At 42.4% G+C, this 20,864-nt stretch overlaps 1 protein-coding gene across 9 annotated transcripts in view; it reads right to left on the bottom strand.

The window, feature by feature from the left end:
- Nucleotides 1-20,864, bottom strand: part of ephb2b (eph receptor B2b) — a 171,713-nt gene that overhangs the window by 106,221 nt on the left and 44,628 nt on the right. For 6 of the 9 annotated variants that reach the window (XM_014166649.3, XM_014166653.3, XM_014166651.3 and 3 more), the window contains exon 2: nucleotides 485-570. In XM_014166649.3, coding sequence (XP_014022124.1) covers nucleotides 485-570 — 86 coding nt within the window. The remainder of the gene's footprint in view (nucleotides 1-484; nucleotides 571-20,864) is intronic. The other 3 variants (XM_045705124.2, XM_014166655.3, XM_045705126.2) reach the window with 1 other exon arrangement.

Below are 20,864 nucleotides of genomic sequence, written 5' to 3'. Positions count from 1 at the left end.
ACTTAGTGTATGTAAACTTCTGACCCATTGGAATTGTGATACAGTGAATTATAAGTGAAATAATCTGTCTGTAAACAATTGTTGGAAAAATGACTTGCACAAAGTAGATGTCCTAACCGACTTGCCAAAACTATTGTTTGTTAACAATGTATTTGTGGAGTGGTTGAAAAACGAGTTTCAATGACTCCAACCTAAGTGTATGTAAACTTCCGACTTCAACTGTAGTAGTCATAGTTTAAAGGAAAATGTATTTTACTTGAAATTTGTCTTTCTATTTAACGTTATCGCATCAATTCAGGCAATTTATCGCCCAGCTCTGCTGTTGGGTGTCAAAACCAAGTTGATCTGTGATGAACTGAAATTAACTGAAAATGTGGCGCACTGTAGTATTGCTGCATCTGCATGAAAATGAGTTAAATAGCAATCAAATTATTTAAGCAACTGAAATGAAAATTCCATGATATCATGTAAATGATGAGCTTACACTCACGCTGTTGTCATTGGACCCTGACACGGGATAGACTGTCCAGCCCAACTCAGCTGTCGCTGTGGTGGAGTCCATTAGTGTCTCTGTGGAGAAGAAAGAGAGTGTGGTCAGACAAAATCCAAGTCATAGAGTACCTTCAAACAAATAATATACAGTAGCAACAGTGCACATTTACAGCAGGTAAGCATGGGTGGAGATGGGAGTCCATTTATGAGCTAGTCATTCAAACCCTAATAAGATTTGATTACAATTAATAGTAATGAAACTATATTTCATTTTCAGTCTTAAAATTGCTGCTACTGTAGATAGTCTTTTTTCAGACATCTCCATTATCCTCTCTCTTAAAGATAGCAACGCAACTGTTTGAGACCAGGGCATATTTGGCTACATGCTGTAGTAGTAAACAGTGTGAGACCATCCATGTGGAAGAGAACAGATCACTGGGTTCACTGGAACTTGGTCAACTCTACCACAGCCACCAGGCTACTACATCATAGGTCAACTTCCACTCAACAGGCACATGCTTCTTCAGTTCCACCCCCTGGCTTTGAGGGGCAACCGCCCGGCTGGAAAAGCAAAGCTCCTGGGGTAGTGAGAGGGGCCATTCTAGATGTGCTGGATTAGCTGGTGGAAAAGAACACCTCTGGTAATTGGGGTCAAAGAGAATATGTCTCCTGTTTGTCATGAGGTCCTCTCTGGCCAGCCAATGCCATTCCAGAGGCAGGCAAGGCAGGCTGTCTGTCAATGCCTTCTCTCTGAGGGACAGGGAGTGACAGGGAGGGGGGCAGAAAGAGGGTTCTACAGGCCTAATGAATTTCCACTGGTTATTAGCCCAGGAGCACCAGTGTTGAGCTGGAGCAGATGGAGACAACATTCATCAGGTGATAGGCGCCAGCTGCAACTCCAAAAGGCCAGTGAAAGATGTATGCAATTCCCCTTGACAAGCCAGCTACTAACTATAAGTCACTTTTGGTGATTGGTAGTATAAAGTTATTTTTCAAAGATGTATTTATTATTCAGCATGCGTTCTGTATGATGTCAGACTTCCCTTTCAGAAATTGGAAAAGGACTATTGGGCTAATGATCTGGATGGCCTGATTTTACAATACAGTGCAGCTAAACTCACACAAGACAGAGAACAGCATCCAATATATTTTAGAACGTTCCAGTATTTCATAACACATGGATTTCCTCTGATTTATATTCCAGAGGAAACCAAAGCTTTTAATTAACAGGCTCCACATCCCGCACATTTATTTTTAGGAACTTGCCGAATCTAAGAGCCTCACCAATATACGCAAAGCATAATAGCACATTTCACATCCCATTCAGTTATCACAAAGCCCAAACAGTATAATTAGGCAGATGAGGCTGCATTTCTGCTACCATTGATAACCTTGTGCGACTCCGGGTTGAGCAGTCTACATGAGTGTTAGGCAGTGAAATGGTAATTATCCCCCGTAATGATAATGATAATTAGCTGAGTAGTAAAGTGAGAATGATGAACCCCCTTGGTGGTGGTTTAGGGAGTGTGGTGGTAGAGAGAAAAGGGAGGGAGTGAAATCCCCTGGTATGTGAACACAGACGGCCCTCCAGTCCCTCAGTCAGGCTCACACAACCTTTTGCTTACTGCTATTAGAGGCCTGCACGCTGGACAAGTAGTACCTGGCCCTGAAAGACTGATCACCTTTCTCCCTCCTGCTGACTAGACTTCATAGCAGGCAGCCACACCAATTCATTACCTACTGCAGTGCCAAGAGTACCTCACTGAGTCACAACCAGCACTGTTCACTCCCTCCTCAGTCCTCAGGCTCTCAGCAGGCAGCACAGTGGCAGGGCAAGACTGCTCAGTCAGACACACTGTCCAGTAAGAGAGAGACCAGGCAGAGTGGAGGGAGGGAGGGAGGGAGGGAGGGAGGGAGGGAGGGAGGGAGGGAGGGAGGGAGGGAGGGAGGGAGGGAGGGAGGGAGAGGGCAGAGTGGAGGGAGGGCTCTGGCCCCGAACAGGGAACGGTATGGCAGCGATGAAGCCAAGAGACCAAGACTGACTGTTTACACTGAGGTCTGGAGGTGACGACACATTCCAGCCTGGGCCTCTGGCTCAGCTGGGGGTCAAAGGGCACCAGCTATATTTCAGTTATATGAGCACACAGAGGATGCTGAGCACACAGAGGACGTGAGAGCTTAAACTTTTCAACAAGGCTGTCTTTTTTATTACTAGACAGGCTCAGCCTGAACACTGAAGGTGCATGAATATGCAATGAGACCTTGGAGTTTTAGATACGCTTACAGGCCTAAGAGCGCTTCCTAAAACACTTCCTGAGAGTAAGCAAGGAGGGTTTTGTGCTGATCGTAAACCTCCGCTGAGAGGTTTGTTTAAAGTTACAGAGGGGCCAGACGGGAGGGGCCAGCAGCGCTCCAACAACACTGAGTCTTCTCTGAGAGCTAGGGGTAGATGCAGCCGCAGCCTCTCAGCTTTCCAGAGAATGTCATCACATTTTAAATGAAGGTTAGAGAGAGCAGCTGTTCACAAGCTCATAAACAAATTGAGTCTCAGAACACATACCCACATTAATTGACATGGATCAAGATGCTTTTAGGCCTGGGATTATTGTAGTGGAAATTGTTTGGTCGGCAGCCACGTTCTAAATACCAAAAAGTAGGAGCAACTCGTATAACTATTTCTAAGAAGTGTAGGAGACAGTTATATGCAGAGCCGTGTGTTCCAAAATGATTGCAGGCCTCATTAGCAGATGGACAATACACAATGGTGGAGGACGAGCCAAGATACACTATACACTGCACACACTATAAAGTGCTCTGAGACCAAGTGAAAATACAACTCATTTTCATTCATCAAGTCGGTATTCAAGGTATGTGATTTTGTTTTGTTCAGAGCTTTGGGGACATTGCTAGCCCTTTTAATCCAGGCACAGTGATTCTCCTCCAGCTCCAAAAAACAGGGGATGCAGCAGAGGAGGACAGGAGAAGCGGCCGGCCATAGAGCACGTGTGTGTACGTGTGTCTGTTTTTGATCGCACATGTGCTTGATTTGTGTGGGTACTGTGTGAGTATGCTTTGGCTTGAGGCGAGGAGGTCAGGCTTTGAGAGATGGATGGCCAATTAGTGTGTAGGGTTGAGCAGGGAAGAGTCTGACTGATGGATGTACACACTGTCTCCTCCAGGGTGGACCATCTTATCTCCCAGCTCCCACTGTCCTCCTCCAGGCAGGAAATAGGCAACAAGTGCAGCCTTCCAAACAGATGCACATCCCTGTCTCTATAGCGGCACACTAACACACAGGTGGACACAAAGGCAGACACACACACACACAGTCACAGATTCACTGATTATACTGTAAAAATGTATAAAGCATGAATTTTCAGCGAATTATGTGGTAGTGTTCTGTCAAAATAGTGCACAACAGCTGTGTAGAATAAATACTATTATAGTATCTAGAAAGCAAGGCACTGCATCTCAGTGTAAGAGGCGTCACTACAGTCTCCGGTTTGAATCCAGGCTGTATCACATCCGGCCGTGATTGGGAGTCCCATAGGGCGGCGCACAATTGGCCCAGCGTCGTCCAGGTTAAGCTGGGATAGGCCGTCATTGTAAATAAGAATGTGTTGTTAATAACTGACTTGCCTAGTTAAATAAAGGTTAAATAAAAAAATAACAAAAGGCTTTAACATGGGCAGAACCGGGCTTGTATCAAATTACGTTAATAATTTAATGAGGGTATTTCTGAAGAAGTGATTGACCTCCAAAACACAGCATGTAAAGGCTTGCAAGCATGATGTTCTTTTATCCTCCTTCCCAGGAGAATTGTACTGTAGGCCTAGCCTCTACGAAGCAAATTCCTCAACATTGACTTCTACATCAAAGCATCCACTAACACTTTTTTTCAATGCGGTGGAAATGGCAGGTTACAGCACCACAGTGTTTTTCTCACCAAATCTGTGGTGAGTATAACTCAATGAACTTCCATTTCATGAAACACCTGGAATCATAGGCTATATTCAATGGAAAATGTGGATTATAGATGACGGTACAGCAATAGCCTGAACAATCTGTCCACAAGCTAATACCATAGACCAGATAGCAGTCTTCTTGTGGACAGCGCTAAGAAATGTGCCTAGATTTATGGCACTGGGATTGGAAAAACTGCCAGTGCCGAGGTAAGACTGATGCCCATAATGATGGACGCGCACTGCTACTGTATGGCATTTTGGACAGAATAACAAGTAGAGTGCTCTGTTTCATTTGAGGGAGGGAGCCCCTGAACCTGAGCCATCTCAGAAATCTTTCAACTCCATGAGGGTCCATTAGGTGGGGCTCCCACCACCACCACATTACAACATGTCCTTGTGCGGTAAATGAATCAGTAATCCTGCATTTACAATGAAACAGGGGCTTTGTGGATGAGGTGGCAACGGCCCAAACCCCAACAGCACAGGCTTTTTTTCAGAGAGTCAAACTGGGCTTGGCGTGCTGCCCTGGGTATCTGGTGCACTTTAACATGTGTCTTTGGAGAGACATCACTCTATCAGAAAGATTTATGGGTAACAGGGGTTATTGTTGGTTCCTGCAAGGCCCGGTTCTGGGGTTCTGATGATGATGTAGGGGCTGGAGGAGTGATGAGGTGGGATGGAGTGGGACACGACTGAGGCTGAGGATCTAGGCCTGCTCTGAGGGAAAGAGAGGAAGTTGGGCAGTTGATTTTGGCAGAAGACGGTGCCCTGTGAAATATGCTACCACACACAGTACGTGGAGCACTCTGACTGCTAATAAAATGATACAGCACACCATTCCCCTGGGCTACAGGCAGGATGTTCCATAGTAATCCTTACAGAGCCCACTGTGTTATCATTCAATATAACTAAACCTGTCAGCCTGGACAAGGAGAAATGACCAAAAACAGAAAAGTAAATCAAGCAAAAACTCTACCGTAACATGACTGTCAAGTCCTCTATGTACTACTTTGAATCACTCAAAGACACTCCTGTTTCGACCCTTTTCCTGAATCAGCCAATTTTATCACAAGAGTATCTAATCCATAATACTAGATTATTTAGGTATAGTATGTAAATGGGTCAAACTACTGGATCATAAAAATAGTAGCTACTCCTGACCCTTATCCATGATAGCACATACAGATGTTTGATCACCCTGTTGCAGAACTGTACTGCAACGCAGGACACTTAAAACATGCAGTGTATTTGAGGTTTAAAAAGGCTTCTGAAGTTTGTCATTTCCACTTTGAAATTTAAGACTTGATTTTGCCTTACAAAAAATGTATTATCCACTACAAAAATGTCAATTAAAGGAGTAGTTCACTATTTTACAACAACTTGATGTTAGATGGTTCCTCACCCTGAAAGTAGTCCATGGGCCAAGAGAAACTGTAATCCACGGTTCAGTTTTCTTTAAATAGCCACTACAAACGTAATATGGCCATATCACCTTTAAGTAACATCAAACCAAATATGGAGTTGATTTCAGGTGATTTGACATTAAACATGCTCACATGCCCCCATCACTTTCAATGATTGTTAGCTTGTAGTGGCTAAGGTTAGCTGAAGTTTGTAGAGGATGTTTAAAGAAAACTGAACCACAGTTTCTCTTGGCCCATAGACTACTTTCAGGGTGAGGAACCATCTAACATCAAGTTGTAAAACATTTCCTGTTGCTGCAAGATTATTGTCCTGCTGTAGCACACTGGCTAAAATGAAGATCCTACATCTGTAACTTTCCAACAGATCACTATTCCAAAGTAATCGACTAAATCATTTTCCGAACCTGGTTTACATCATCGTGGATTACAACACCCCTGTGCGCTGGCTTTCTAATCTTTTCAACATTTGGAATTCTTTCCATGCGTCCAGAATGTGTGCTATTGCTATTAGCAGTAACTGTAGGTGCATCATTAGCACACAGTTTCACTGCACATTAAAATGTAGTTAGTTCTGAAAGACACCATATTTCATGATTTGAGTGCACCACTGTTAATTGAGAACCATCCATCTCAAAAGTAAATTTGAAGAAAGAATGGTCACCACCTGGTCAATCAAGCACACCAGGGCTTTGGGAGAAAAACCTCAGCTTGGCTGCAAGGCTAGAAGAGTCAAACATGTTTCTAATATTTTTCAAATCCTTCTGAAATCCTCATTCAAACATCCTAACGGAGGATAATGTTTTTTCCTTGAGTGGTTAATGGAAAAGGCTGTAATAATGGATCTCATCATTCAAAAGAGTTAAATCTTCAATAGACAGAGAAAAGCCTTCAGTCTGATAATTGTTCCCTGAAATGTGGAGATCTTCCATCATACTTGAAATACCTGCAGGAAAGTCACGCAGAGATGCACAAAGCACCTTACATCAAACTAACAGCTTTTCACACATCAATACTAATTAACTTGATGGAAATCATCATTGCAAGCCTCCCACACCTTACCTACAAGCCATAGGGAGAAAGGCGGGTGATAAAATGTTTTATACAGACAGCACATGCACGAACCTGAAGCAATCCCTTGTTCATTGATGTGTGGTACCGGGTTTCGCATGACAGGCGCTCTCTCCTAGGTCGGGCTGAACAGGGCAGGCTGTACCAGAGCCCAAGGCCCCTCAGGACCCATGGTGGCGTGGGAGTACCAAGGGTAGGAGGCGTTCCTCCCAGGTAGAGAACACCGAACTGGGGGGAAGGAAGGGCTCAGTGTCCCCTCCCAACTCACAGTATGTGCCGGGATAATGAACACGTCTTAGAGTTTAAGGAAAACCAATCTCTGTTCCAACATTTCAGATCCATAGACCTGCCAGAAAAACAGCTTTGTATGTGCAGGCCTGAGAGGCATCACAGCAGTGAAATGGCTCTGAAATGGACTGTGTACTGTAGGTTACAGAGAGATGGGTAAAGTACTCCAGATTGACTGATAAGTGCTCTTTACTTTGTCAAGTGATGTGCCGTCCAAGCTTGACTCAAACAGGCAGCACTTTCCAATCATTGTGTCAGCAAAAAATGTAGCTACAAAGACAGAAGAAAAAAGACATATTTTTTTGCCAGTCTTACCTTGTTTGTCTATATAAGGAATAACCCTCTGCATGACCCCTGTAAAATACCTTCACATTAACCAGTCAATGCCACTCCATGCCAATAGACTGCCAAACAATTGAGTTTACTGCCTATTCCACATCCTTTAAAAGCCTTTAAAGGTAGTCATAAAGTATATTTCAGAGCACCAGGTTTACTCCTGATCCTTGTCTGTTAAAGGGTGGCTGATAGAGGAGACCTGGTGACCTGTCCTGTTTTTCATGTCACTGGGCTGGAGTTGGCCCACTGGGCAAAAACTGCTTGAATCAGTGTTGTTTCCATGTCATTTCAACCAAAAAATTCTATGTGATGACGTTGACTCAACAGTGAAAACTGATTGGAATTGCAAAAAGTCATCAACGTAAGGGAATTTTGTATTTTTTTCACCCAACTTTTAACCTAAATCCAATGACAGGGTGACATTTTTGGTCGATTTTACATTGAATGTTAGTTGACAACTCAACCAAATGTAAATCCAAACTAGACATTGAACTGACGTCTGTGCCCATTGGGGGGGCAGTTATGCCTGGTGGATGGAGAGCAGGAAGTCCAGGCGGACCATTTCTCAGGCTGTCAGAGAGTAAACGCTGTACTACAACACCCTTCCATGTCCCACAGCTGTCTGCCTGACCTGAAATATGCATGAGATGGAAATGTGTGAGACTGAGCTTCTGAGCTAACACTCTCCTCATATCATGTTGAATATCTAAATATGGCCATGGGGTGAATCACTGTCCTTGATGTAAAGGGTTCAACTTGATTCATGTATGATATGCTGATGTTTTTCTCCAGGCACAAGCCACTTATTTATTGATTGGCTAAAGCGATTGAAGCCGGTAATCTAAAGAAATACACAAACATCACATGTATACAGCATGCTGTGAATGCCAACTACTTTCCTAGATTCAACATTGATAAACCAAAATGGTATATCATTTCTAGGTTAAGTGCTACAAGAACTGTAAACGGGGCTTCCGATATTATATTGTTGAATGATAAATTAGGCTCATCCGGAGATGTGAATGATTCATGAAATGTAAATAAATAAGTCATTGGCTCACGCAGAGACAAGCGTGCTTTCGTGTGGGCGCTTATCATTAGACGTGTTTATCATTACATGAAAAAATGAAGTGGAAAATAAGGACACATGAAAATAACATTGTAATGAAAATGACAGTAATTTAACACACTGTTAAGCTTCCTAACCCAGCATTACTGGAATCTTAAGAACTGCCAGTTCCTCAAATTTCCTGTGCCTTACCTGGCATGTGCTTAAAATGGGCACGGCGGAACTGCTTCTCCAGGACAAATCCCCGATAACGCTTGTAGGCGATGTCATGGTGACGTTGGCTAGCTAAATTCATGCACAGAAACACGTCATAGAGTCTAACAGTTATCTCACGCCAGGTCGTCAAATCAGAGGCACTCCTTCGAAATAAAGTTGTTTTTGACGAAAATGTAAACGTGTTAGTTTGTCAAATTTACCAGGTTGGAGTAATAACATGTTCAACTAGTTAAGACATTGGCTCGAATCGAGGTTGTGCCTTTAGATTTAGAGAAAATTCATTTTTCACTTGTCTCATTGACTTCTCAAACCCCGGCCTGCTTTCCCTAGTTTGTTTCGCAAGCATTCCCGGAAGTCTTGGGCCTCTGGGTTTAGAAACTCTGTGACCATAATGTCACTGAATGAACTACTGTTATGTGTGTCTAAAATATTTACCAAATGGAGGGGATACAGGCATTGGCCCTGTATCTTCCCAGGAGGACTCAAAAGAACAAAAGGCTTGATACAAGACTGGTGGTTATATCATAATTACCAGCATATTGATATCAAATACTGTTCACTCTCACTGTTTTACACATTGGCAACAAACCAAAGATTGGTATCTGGATCCATGAAAGGAACACATATCAGAGAACAGACATTAATAGGAACTCCTGCATCCTGCCGTATGAAACCCATATGTGTGTTTGTGCCTCTCTGTGTTAGGGATTGGCAACAGCTATCATTGTCTTTTGTAAGGCAGATGTTTCAACCAAGGAGCCTCCAGAAAAATGTCAAAGCTTAATATCACAGGGGATGATTAGTGAGATATGATGGGACTCAAATAACCTCCATTCATTTTCCATAACCACCCCACCAAGTGTAACTAATAAAATATGGAAGCACAACTATTACAAGATAAATGATACAATACCTCACCAGTCTGCGTCCTTATTAAATCTCCTCTCAGTAATATGAATCACAAGAATTTCAGATGCCCCAGATTGCCATATTAAACCTTCAGCCCTTTCTGTGTAGTTTCTGTGCTGAGGAATTTGAGCAGTGACATTTGATGTGTGAGCATCACAGGGTCAAACTAGGAGAGTTGATCCATTGCCAGTCGATGCAGTCTGTCTGCCAGTTATAAGCTCTAGATCTCTGTCTGCACAGATATCCCCATCCCCACCCTCCCCGCTGCATAATCAATAGCTTGGTCTACTTATCCAATATACTGTATATGTGTCCAGATTTCTCTATTGAAGCTAATGTCAAATGTAAGTGATGTGCTTATTACAATTTATAAAAGTACAGACTCAGAGCTTCAAAGTGGTATATCACACACTGTAGTTGGAAGAAACATTGGAAAGTGTTGATGCTTTGAGAGTAGATAAACGTGTTATCTCACTTAACAGACACGCAGGAGAAAATGCCCTTTGAAAGATTTTTATGAGATTTTAACACTTCCTAAAGAGCTCTTCTTTGTTTACGCCCATTCAGCATCTTTCCCGCCCATTTAAGCCTTAGCTCCTCTACTTAAACCCAGCTAAATTCGGGGCAGCAATGTTTTTGAGAGCTATAGCATCACATTTACAGCTGTCCATACTGTGAAGTAGGAACCGGTGTCAAACGCCTCACATTCTGTAACTAGTCACATATTTGCTCACCTCGGTGTTGCGTAATCTTCAATAGAAGCATGTTATTTCGGGACTTTAATCAAACATGAGCATGAAATGATGATGAGGCAGATATGAAATAGTAAAGTTGTGGGAAGGCCTGTATGAACCACCTGACAGACAAATGGCTCGAGACGGAAAATTATCTCTCCTATGGAGAGTGTCTGTGGGTTTCTGTGTGAGTGTGTGCGCGTGTTTTTAAGTGCATACCTTTTGTATGAGCATGGCTGGTGTAGTGACTGAAGGATTACGCCATGCTCAGCAGTAGACAGCAGACTCCAGCAGTGCCAGGTGGGTAGCCCTTCCCTCCTCCCTCCCTCCCTCCCTACATGCCTCCTAACACTCAGGCTTGTTCTGACTCTCTGAGATGCTCCATATCCAGCCCACCTCCCTTAAGTTCCCTGAACCGAATAGGAGATGAGTGTACCTCCTCACGGCCGTGACTGTTTTACCAGGACCCCCTGGACCTGGGGACCACACGTATCAGGGAACAGAGGAATGGCAGACCTGATTCAGATTCCTGGCCTATGAGCTAGTCGTCCTCTTGCCTGTGGAAGAGTTATGACCGGTCACGGCCCCCTGGGGTTCTATAAAGCTCAGGCTCTGAGGCAGGCTCCACAGTGGGTCTAGTCCTGCACTGCTGGGACCATTACTCCTGCCTGAGGAGCCTAGTGTAAAGACACACAGCCAGGACATGCCTCTACACTAACCCAAATATCACTCCACATGTTGGCACCCCAAATCCCTGCCATCAACATGCTCTCCATCACTGAATACACAGCACAATGGAAAGTGTGTACCAAAAAAAAACACTTTTAAGTCCCTCTAACACAAAACTAACTACAGCTATCCCAAGATATTGGACACCTGTGGGCCAGAGATGGAGAGCTAATGGTTTCATGGTGGCAAGCTCTGAATGGTTATAAACAGGGTTAAGTTGAGCTGCCTGGGACAGCAGAGCAGTGCTCCCTTCAGCTGGACCAGGCTATGTTTACAAGAAGCAATTCTCACCAGACACGTTTGCAGAAAGCCCTATCCACAAAGACTTAAAGTGTCTATACTCCTGCACATTACTCAGAGCTCCAATACACCTACACACCAACTGGAACGTGGTGCTCTACCACAGCAGGATAACAGAAAGGGGTCATCCCAGACCAGAACACCCACAACGCATTTCTCAATAATTCTACACTCCGGCCCCTCCACAAAACCAGCCCAGAGAGGCATTCTCCTTGAAATCCTCATCATGTGCAAGCATGCAGAATTAGAGAAAGCAAAGCATGATTACGGGAAATAATATAGTCTGTATGCCCTTGTCAATTGTAACAATCAGAGGGCAGTCTACTCAAACCAGAGCATACAACCCCCACAAACACTCTAAGACTTAGGGAAAAGGAGGACGAAACACACCCCCATTCACATCAACGGGGATGTAGTGGAGCGGGTCGAGAGTTTGAAATTCATTGGGATCCACATCACCAACAAACTATCATGGACCAAACACACCAAGAAAGTTGTGACAAGGGCACAACAACGGCTTTCCCCCCCAGGAGACTGAAAAGATTTGGCATGGGTCCACAGATCCTCAAAATGTTCTACAGCTGCACCATCGAGAGCATCCTGACTGGTTGCATCACAGCCTGGTACTACAGAGGGTAGTGCGTACAGCTCAGTACATCACTGGGGCCAAGCTTCCTGCCATCCAGGACCTATAACTAGGCGGTATCAGAGGAAGGCCCAAAAATTGTCACCCAAGTCATAGACTGTCGTCTCTGCTACCGCACGGCAAGCGGTACCGGAGCGCCAAGTCTAGGTCCAAAATGCTCCTTAACAGCTTCTACCCCCAAGCCATAAGACTGCTGAACAATTAATCAAATGTTTTTACACTGCTGTTACTCATTGTTTATTATCTATGCATAGTCAATTTAACCCTACCTACATGTACAAATTACCTCAACTAACACATTGACTAGGTACTGGTACCCCCTGTATATAGCCTCATTATTGTTATTTTATTGTGTTACTTAAAAAAAATATATACTGTGTATATATATTTTTTTTTTCTTCATTTTTTTATTTAATTTATTTAGTAAATATTTTCTTATCTCTGTTTTCTTAAAACTGCATTGTTGGTTCAGCATTTCACGGTAAGGTCTACACCTGTTGTATTCGGCGCATGTGGCATATAACATTTTATTTTATTTTATTAATTTTTTTACATTTTTAACTGAGGGCAGACCAGACATGGAGTGAGGTTCCTGTACAAAAACAGACATAGCCCGCTGTTGGCCTGTGGAACAGCCCCTCTGTCACCTGAAATTAGCCTTGGAACATGGAGTTGGAGGGCAGACATTGCCATTGGCTTTACAATGTAGATAAATGTTTATTGTAAAACCTGTGAGGTATACAAACAGAGCCTAGCTTGTCCAAGGTCCGTGGTTTTTGTGTTATTTCTGTTTGGAATGTGGGATGTTCCTTTAATGTGCAGAGCCTTGTCGTCTGTTTGCTTTCAGTCATTACAGTCACTTAAGATGACAGAGCGGTTTGCTTTACTTATCTCGCAAACAGCTAAAAAACATAAGTGTTTTTTGTGTCTGTCATGCCTTGAGTTTGGGCTTGTATTACTGTGTTTACCTCCTGACTTAGATCAAAGACTGATTGCTTTAGACTATGTAACCAGAACAGAGTGCAGGCCAGTGATTACAGCCCCGTTCTCTTTGTAGAGGCATCTTAGATCCAGACAATTGTCCTATGGAGAGTAAAGGCCAGGGACATATTTCACACAAAATCTTGACTCTGATAGGTGAGCTCAACAGAGACGTCTGCTAGTCCACACTGCTCTCTGAAAGCAATGGCATCAGGATGTGTTGGCCAAGAGAAAGAGTTCCTCTGTTTGATTTATCTGTCCAGGCCTCTATATGGAGGACAGTTTTGTAAATCATCTTCAGTGTTCTTTCTCGGAATAACAAGACAAACACAAGTTCTTTGTACAATCAACATTTAATAACACTAATCAAAATATATTTACAAACATAATGAGTGATCATGAAAAGGTAGGAAATAGAATGAAAGACAAGTAAGAGACCTCATGTCACGACTTCCGCCGAAGTTGGTCCCTCTCCTTGTTCGGGCGGCGTTCGGCGGTCGAAGTCGCCGACCTTCTAGCCATCGCTGATCCTCTTTTCATTTTCCTTTGGTTTTGTCTTGTCTTGTATCACACCTGGTTCCAATCCCATTCATTACATGTTGTGTATTTAACCCTCTGTTCCCCCTCATTGTCCTTGTCGGTGATTGTTTGTTTGTAAGCTATGTGCAAGATATGTTCTGGTGTGCGACGGGTTTTGTACCCACTTGTATTATTTGGTCTATTTTGGTTTTCGGAGTTTTTGAGCACTTATTAAACTGCTCCGTTTTACACCAAGTTCGATCTCCTGCGCCTGACTTCCCTGCCACCAGCACGCACCCTTACACCTCAAGATATTTGAATATTAAAGATGTGATACTCAGTCTCTGAACAGTCTGTTGTCCTTGGCATTGGCTGGGCCACATGGAGGTGAACAAAGCAAAGATGGCAGTGTCCTTTGTCCTGAGTCGAGGGGTTCCTTGGTGGTGGTTTCTTGTTCCTTTACTCTGAGTTTGGATGGTTATGTCCCTGGTTGTTCTGTCTTCTGGCTCTTCCTTTGAGTTGCAGAGGCTGTGATCTAAATTGTCTTCTCTTTATTTCCTTGAAGAAGGTTAGCTTAAATGTACCGTTCAGCCTACACTAGTTCTTTAAAGACTAAGTCTCCTTCTGAGACTGTTTAGTGCATGGTCTCTTCCGTCCCAACATATGTACTAGATTACCGGTACTATTCCCTAAAAGGTAATTTCCCTAACCAGTTCTTGCCATTAAAGGCAAAGGTCCAGGTCCTGTGGTCAGCCTACTGAACATGGAGTTTCTTCTCCCTCCGAGAGAGAGAGGAGAGAGAGAGAGAGGAGAGAGAGAGAGGGGTCCAGCTTGAGAAGTCCAACAGGATAAGAGGCTAAAGGTGTCCGCATGCTTCACATCCAAAGCAGTTTGAAACAGTTCATGCATATATTATGACATTGTGACATTTTCGTTTGCTTTGGTCTTCGGCAAGGGTTTTTCAGCTGTTCTGCACAAAATAAAATGTCTCGAGGCAAGCTGAAATTCGGTAGCCAAAGTCTACGCCCCTTCATCGGTGATTGGTCAACAGTAGGGATTCTTCAATTAAGTGTTTGTTGTCATTCAGCGAGATGCTTTCACTTACTGCACCAAACATCTTAGTTGGATGTAAAATTACGTGACTAAGATCTCCTCGGCAAAAACATCTAGATTAATGATGGATTTCTTGAGTCATCTAAGACTAATTCTGACTATTTTGAGCTACGGCATCTCAAAATGGATAAACAGTGCTATTGCTGCTTTTTTCTCATTTTTCAAGCGAAGGACTTTTAAGGCAGTACGAGAGCACACTCGTTTGGTTTGTCTAGCCCATTTCGGCTAGCCGTCAGCAAAACCAAAGCATGCGGAAGCCTTAACCTGTTATGGCTAGGGGGCAGTATTTTCACAGCCGGATAAAAAACGTACCCAATTTAATCTGATTATTACTCCTGCCCAGAAACTAGAATATGCATATAATTATTAGCTTTGGATAGAAAACACTCCAAAGTTTCTAAAACAGTTTGAATGGTGTCTGTGAGTATAACAGAACTCATTTGGCAGGCCAAAACCTGAGAAGATTCCATGCAGGAAGTGCCCTGTCTGACAATTTCTTGCCCTTCTTGATTATCTCTATCCATTACAGAGGATCTCTGCTGTTACGTGACACTTCCTACGGCTCCCATGGGCTCTCAGAAGGTGGCAAAAAGCTGAATCGTGGCTTTGCAGGCTCTGGCTGAAAAAAGGTAGCGCGTTTGGATAGTGGCTGGTCACAGTACTGTGAGACTCAGGCTCGTGCCCGCGTCGACACCATGCTTTGTTTTCTTTCGTCTGTTTACCTAAACGCAGATTCCCGGTCAGAATATTATTGCTTTTTTACGAGAAAAATGGCATACAAATTGATTTTAAACAGCGGTTGACATGCTTCGAAGAACGGTAATGGAATATTTAGAAATCTTTTGTCACGAATTGCGCCATGCTCGTGACCCTTATTTACACTTCGGATAGTGTCTTGAACGCACGAACAAAACGCCGCTATTTGGATATAACGATGGATTATTTTGAACCAAACCAACATTTGTTATTGAAGTAGAAGTCCTAGGAGTGCATTCTGACGAAGACAGCAAAGTTAATAACATTTTTCTAATAATAAATCTGACTTTGGTGAAGGCTAAACTTGCTGGGTGTCTAAATAGCTAGCCCTGTGATGCCGGGCTATGTACTCAGAATATTGCAAAATGTGCTTTCACCGAAAAGCTATTTTAAAATCGGACACCTCGATTGCACAAAGGAGTTCTGTATCTATAATTCTTAAAATAATTGTTATGTTTTTTGTGAATGTTTATGGTGAGTAATTTAGTAAATTCACCGGAAGTTTGCGGTGGGAATGCTAGTTCTGAACGTCACATGCTAATGTAAAAAGCTGGTTTTTGATATAAATATGAACTTGATTGAACAAAACATGCATGTATTGTATAACATAATGTCCTAGGGTTGTCATCTGATGAAGATCATCAAAGGTTAGTGCTGCATTTGGCTGTGGTTTTGTTTTTTGTGACATTATATGCTAGCTTGAAAAATGGGTGTCTGATTATTTCTGGCTGGGTACTCTGCTGACATAATCTAATGTTTTGCTTTCGCTGTAAAGCCTTTTTGAAATCGGACAGTGTGGTTAGATAAAGGAGAGTCTTGTCTTTAAAATGCTGTGAAATAGTCATATGTTTGAAAAATGGAAGTTTTTGTATTTTTGAGGAATTTGTAATTCCCGCCATGCCTATCATTGGATATTGGAGCAGGTGTTCCGCTAGCGGAACGTCTAGATGTAAGATTAAGAGAGTGAGGGGAGACAGCAGAGTCCTTTGTAGTCCTGTGAGGTCACATGGTATCGGACCTAGGTGTGAAGGGACACTATTATGACCCTTTGTCTTAGAGAGAGACCTTCCCCTACTATTTGTACTACAATTATTTGCATATTGTTAAAAACACTGTACATAGCTGATAATATACAATTTGAAACATCTTTATCCTTTTGAAACCTTTATGAATCTAATGTTTACTGTAAAAAAAAATATTTTACCTTTATTTAACTAGGCAAGTCACATCTTTAACTTGCTTTGGCAATGAAAACATATGTTTCCCGAGCCAATAAAGCACCATTGAATTGAATTGAGAGCTTGGAAGAACTCAGTAGTCCATAACAGTTCAGCATTATAGACAGACAGTAAAAGTATGTTCAACATTGTTCAACATATGACATTAAAACTAAAAATTAAACTAAACACTATCCACACTTAAAACCTCTTGGGGCTAGGTGCAGTATTTTCACGGCTGGATGAAAAACGTACCCAATTTAAACAGGTTACTACTCTGGCCCAGAAAATAGAATATGCATATTATTAGTAGATTTGGATAGAAAACACTCGGAAGGTTCTAAATAAGTTTGAATGGTGTCTGTGAGTATAACAGAACTCACATGGCAGACAAAGACCTGAGAAGAATTGAATCAGGAAGTGGGAGAAATTAGAAATGTAGTTTTTCTTTTGAATCCCTTGAAAAACTACAGTGACATAGGATTTACGTTGCACCTCCTATGGCTTCCATTGACTTTCAACAATCTTCAGGAACTGGTTTCATCCGTCACCTGTTACCGGGCAGAAAATTGTGGCTCAGTCAATCACTGGCCAGTCTGAGGTCAGGTGTCTCGTGACACGCATGCACGTGACTTCGTTGTTTGTTATTTTTCTTCTGGGATGAATACCTATTGCCCGGTTGTAAAATTATCACAATTTTACGTTAACAAATACCCTAAAGGATTGATTGTAAACATCGTTTGACATGTTTCTACAAACGGTAATGGAACTTTTGAACATTTCGTCTATGGATTTGCGTCCACGCCACATGGCATTGTAAAGTGTTCTGGATGGGTCAACAAAACGGACGTATTTGGACATAAATGATGGACAGAACAAATGAACATTTCTTGTGGAAGTGGAACCCCATTTCTTGTGGAACTGGAACCCCTTCCGAGTGCATTCCGCCGAAGATCAGCAAAGGTAATAAAATATTTCGAACATATTTTTTGAGATTTGTCGACGCCGTGGTTGTAGGCTAACTGTATAGCTTAGCATTGAAGGCTAAGTTCTGTACTCAGAATATTGAACAATGTGCTTTTTCCGTAAAGTTATTTTGAAATCTGACAAAGTGGTTGCATAAAGGAGTAGATTATCTCTAATTCTTTAAATAATTGTTATAAATTTTGTCAACGTTTATGAGTTCTTCTGTAAATTAAATGTGCCTATTCACCAGAAGTTATGGGGAGAAAACATTTTCTGAACGTCACGCGCCAAAGTAGAAATTGGGTTTTTGGATATAAATATGAACTTGATCGAACAAAAAATGCATGTATTGTCTAACATGATGTCCTAGGAGTGTCATCTGATGAAGATTGTCAAAGGTTAGTGCTTAATTTTAGCTGTATATCTGGTTTTGTGACGGCTATCCGTGCTTGGAAAATTGCTTTTTTTTTTTTTTTGCTAAGGTGCTATCCTAAAATAATCTAATGTTTTGCTTTCACCGTAAAGCCTTTTTGAAATCGGACAATGTGTTTGGAGTAACGAGTAGAGTATCTTTAAAATGCCGTATAATACATGAATTTTAATTTGGAGATTTTTAGGAAGGGGTCCTCAAGAGGTTTTAACCAGCTGGAAAATACTGTAGTCAATGGTAACAATTTAATCCATGGTTGTTCCACCTGGTTTAACTTTGGCACAGATGAAAAATCTAAAATCATGTCTTATTTTAGAGATAAAACCAACAATTCCCTTTCTGTCTTAATTACAATCCTCAAGTAAAGACAATTCATTGTTACTTAAAAACTACAAATTCTGTCCCACACAGACTTATTTCATCTTTTAAAAAAAGCTTTCCAGAATAACTAGAGGAAAGGGTATACACTCTGTCTTGGGATGGAAGCACGTAGTGGGCCTTTCAGAGAGAGGATTTCTGTAAAGCACGTCTCCAGTCATTGTCCCCATGAAGGGAAGGGAAGCCTTGACACAAGCAGACAATACTGCACAAGTAAAACATTGTTACTTTTTTTAAAGACACACGGAAGCCTGCTTCCACAACCATTTCAAAGGTGAAGAGTTCCTTAAAAGTCCTCAGTGCCAACATTCAATGAGAGAGATACAGAGGGAGCTGTGTGTGTGTGTGTGTGTGTGTGTGTGTGTGTGTGTGTGTGTGTGTGTGTGTGTGTGTGTGTGTGTGTGTGTGTGTGTGTGTGTGTGTGTGTGTGTGTGTGTGTGTGTGTGTGTGTGTGTGTGTCCATTAATTGCTCCTCTGTCGGGTGTTCTGTCGTTTCACGCTGACAACCTTTCTTACAAAGGACACACAGAATCCTGATAGAGGGGCATCAACAGGTGCCAAATGAAGGCTGGACATGTTTTTTTCACTGTGTACAAACTAAAGCACACACACACAAAAGCACAAAGAAAGCTAATGTCCTGTGACATAAAGCTACAGGAAATCCTGGTATCAAGAATACAGTGAGGGAAAGAAGTATTTGATCCCCGGCTGATTTTGTACGTTTGCCCACTGACAAAGAAATGATCAGTCTATAATTTTAATGGTAGGTTTATTTGAACAGTGAGAGACAGAATAACAACAAAAAAATCCAGAAAAACGCATGTAAAAAATGTTATAAATTGATTTGCATTTTAATGAGGGAAATAAGTATTTGACACCTCTGCAAAACATGACTTAGTACTTGGTGGCAAAACCCTTGTTGGCAATCACAAAGGTCAGATGTTTCTTGTAGTTGGCCACCAGGTTTGCACACATCTCAGGAGGGATTTTGCCCCACTCCTCTTTGCAGATCTTCTCCAAGTCATTAAGGTTTCGAGGCTGACGTTTGGCAACTCGAACCTTCAGCTCCCTCCACAGATTTTCTATGGGATTAAGGTCTGGAGACTGGCTAGGCCACTCCAGGACCTTAATGTGCTTCTTCTTGAGCCACTCCTTTGTTGCCTTGGCCGTGTGTTTTGGGTCATTGTCATGCTGGAATACCGATCCACGACCACTTTTCAATGCCCTGGCTGAGGGAAGGAGGTTCTCACCCAAGATTTGACGGTATATGGCCCTGTCCATTGTCCCTTTGATGCGGTGTAGTTGTCCTGTCCCTTTAGCAGAAAAACACCCCCAAAGCATAATGTTTCCACCTCCATGTTTGACGGTGGGAATGGTGTTCTTGGGGTCATAGGCAGCATTCCTCCTCCTCCAAACACGGCAAGTTGAGTTGATGCCAAAGAACTCCATTTTGGTCTCATCTGACCACAACACTTTCACCCAGTTGTCCTCTGAATCATTCAGATGTTCATTGGCAAACTTCAGACGAGCATGTATATGTGCAGGATTTCAGTCCTTCACGGCGTAGTGTGTTACCAATTGTTTTCTTGGTGACTATGGTCCCAGCTGCCTTGAGATCATTGACAAGATCCACCTGTGTAGTTCTGGGCTGATTCCTCACCGTTCTCATGATCATTGCAACTCCACGAGGTGAGATCTTGCATGGAGCCCCAGGCCGAGGGAGATTGACAGTTATTTTGTGTTTCTTCCATTTGCGAATAATCGCACCAACTGTTGTCACCTTCTCACCAAGCTGCTTGGCGATGGTCTTGTAGCCCATTCCAGCCTTGTGTAGGTCTACAATCTTGTCCCTGACATCCTTGGAAAGCTCTTTGGTCTTGGCCATGGTGGAGAGTTTGGAATCTGATTGATTGATTGCTTCTGTGGACAGGTGTCTTTTATACAGGTAACAAGCTGAGATTAGAAGCACTCCCTTTAAGAGTGTGCCCCTAATCTCAGCTCATTACCTGTATAAAAGACACCTGGGAGCCAGAAATCTTTCTGATTGAGAGGGGGTCAAATACTTATTTCCCTCATTAAAATGCAAATCAATTTATAACATTTTTGACATAAGTTTTTCTGGATTTTTGTTGTTGTTATTCTGTCTCTCACTGTTCAAATAAACCTACCATTAAAATTATAGACTGATCATTTCTTTGTCAGTGGGCACACGTACAAAATCAGCAGGGGATCAAATACTTTGTTCTCTCACTGTAGAAGACAGAAGCTGGAAATATTATAAAAAACAACAAGCTGCTTCTTTGATAGAATACATCTCAGGAATCATGC

The sequence above is a fragment of the Salmo salar genome, chromosome 22 (genome assembly GCF_965601325.2).
Source record: "Salmo salar chromosome 22, fSalSal1, whole genome shotgun sequence".
Classification (NCBI taxonomy): domain Eukaryota; kingdom Metazoa; phylum Chordata; class Actinopteri; order Salmoniformes; family Salmonidae; genus Salmo; species Salmo salar.
This window is presented reverse-complemented; position numbering and strand designations above follow the sequence as displayed.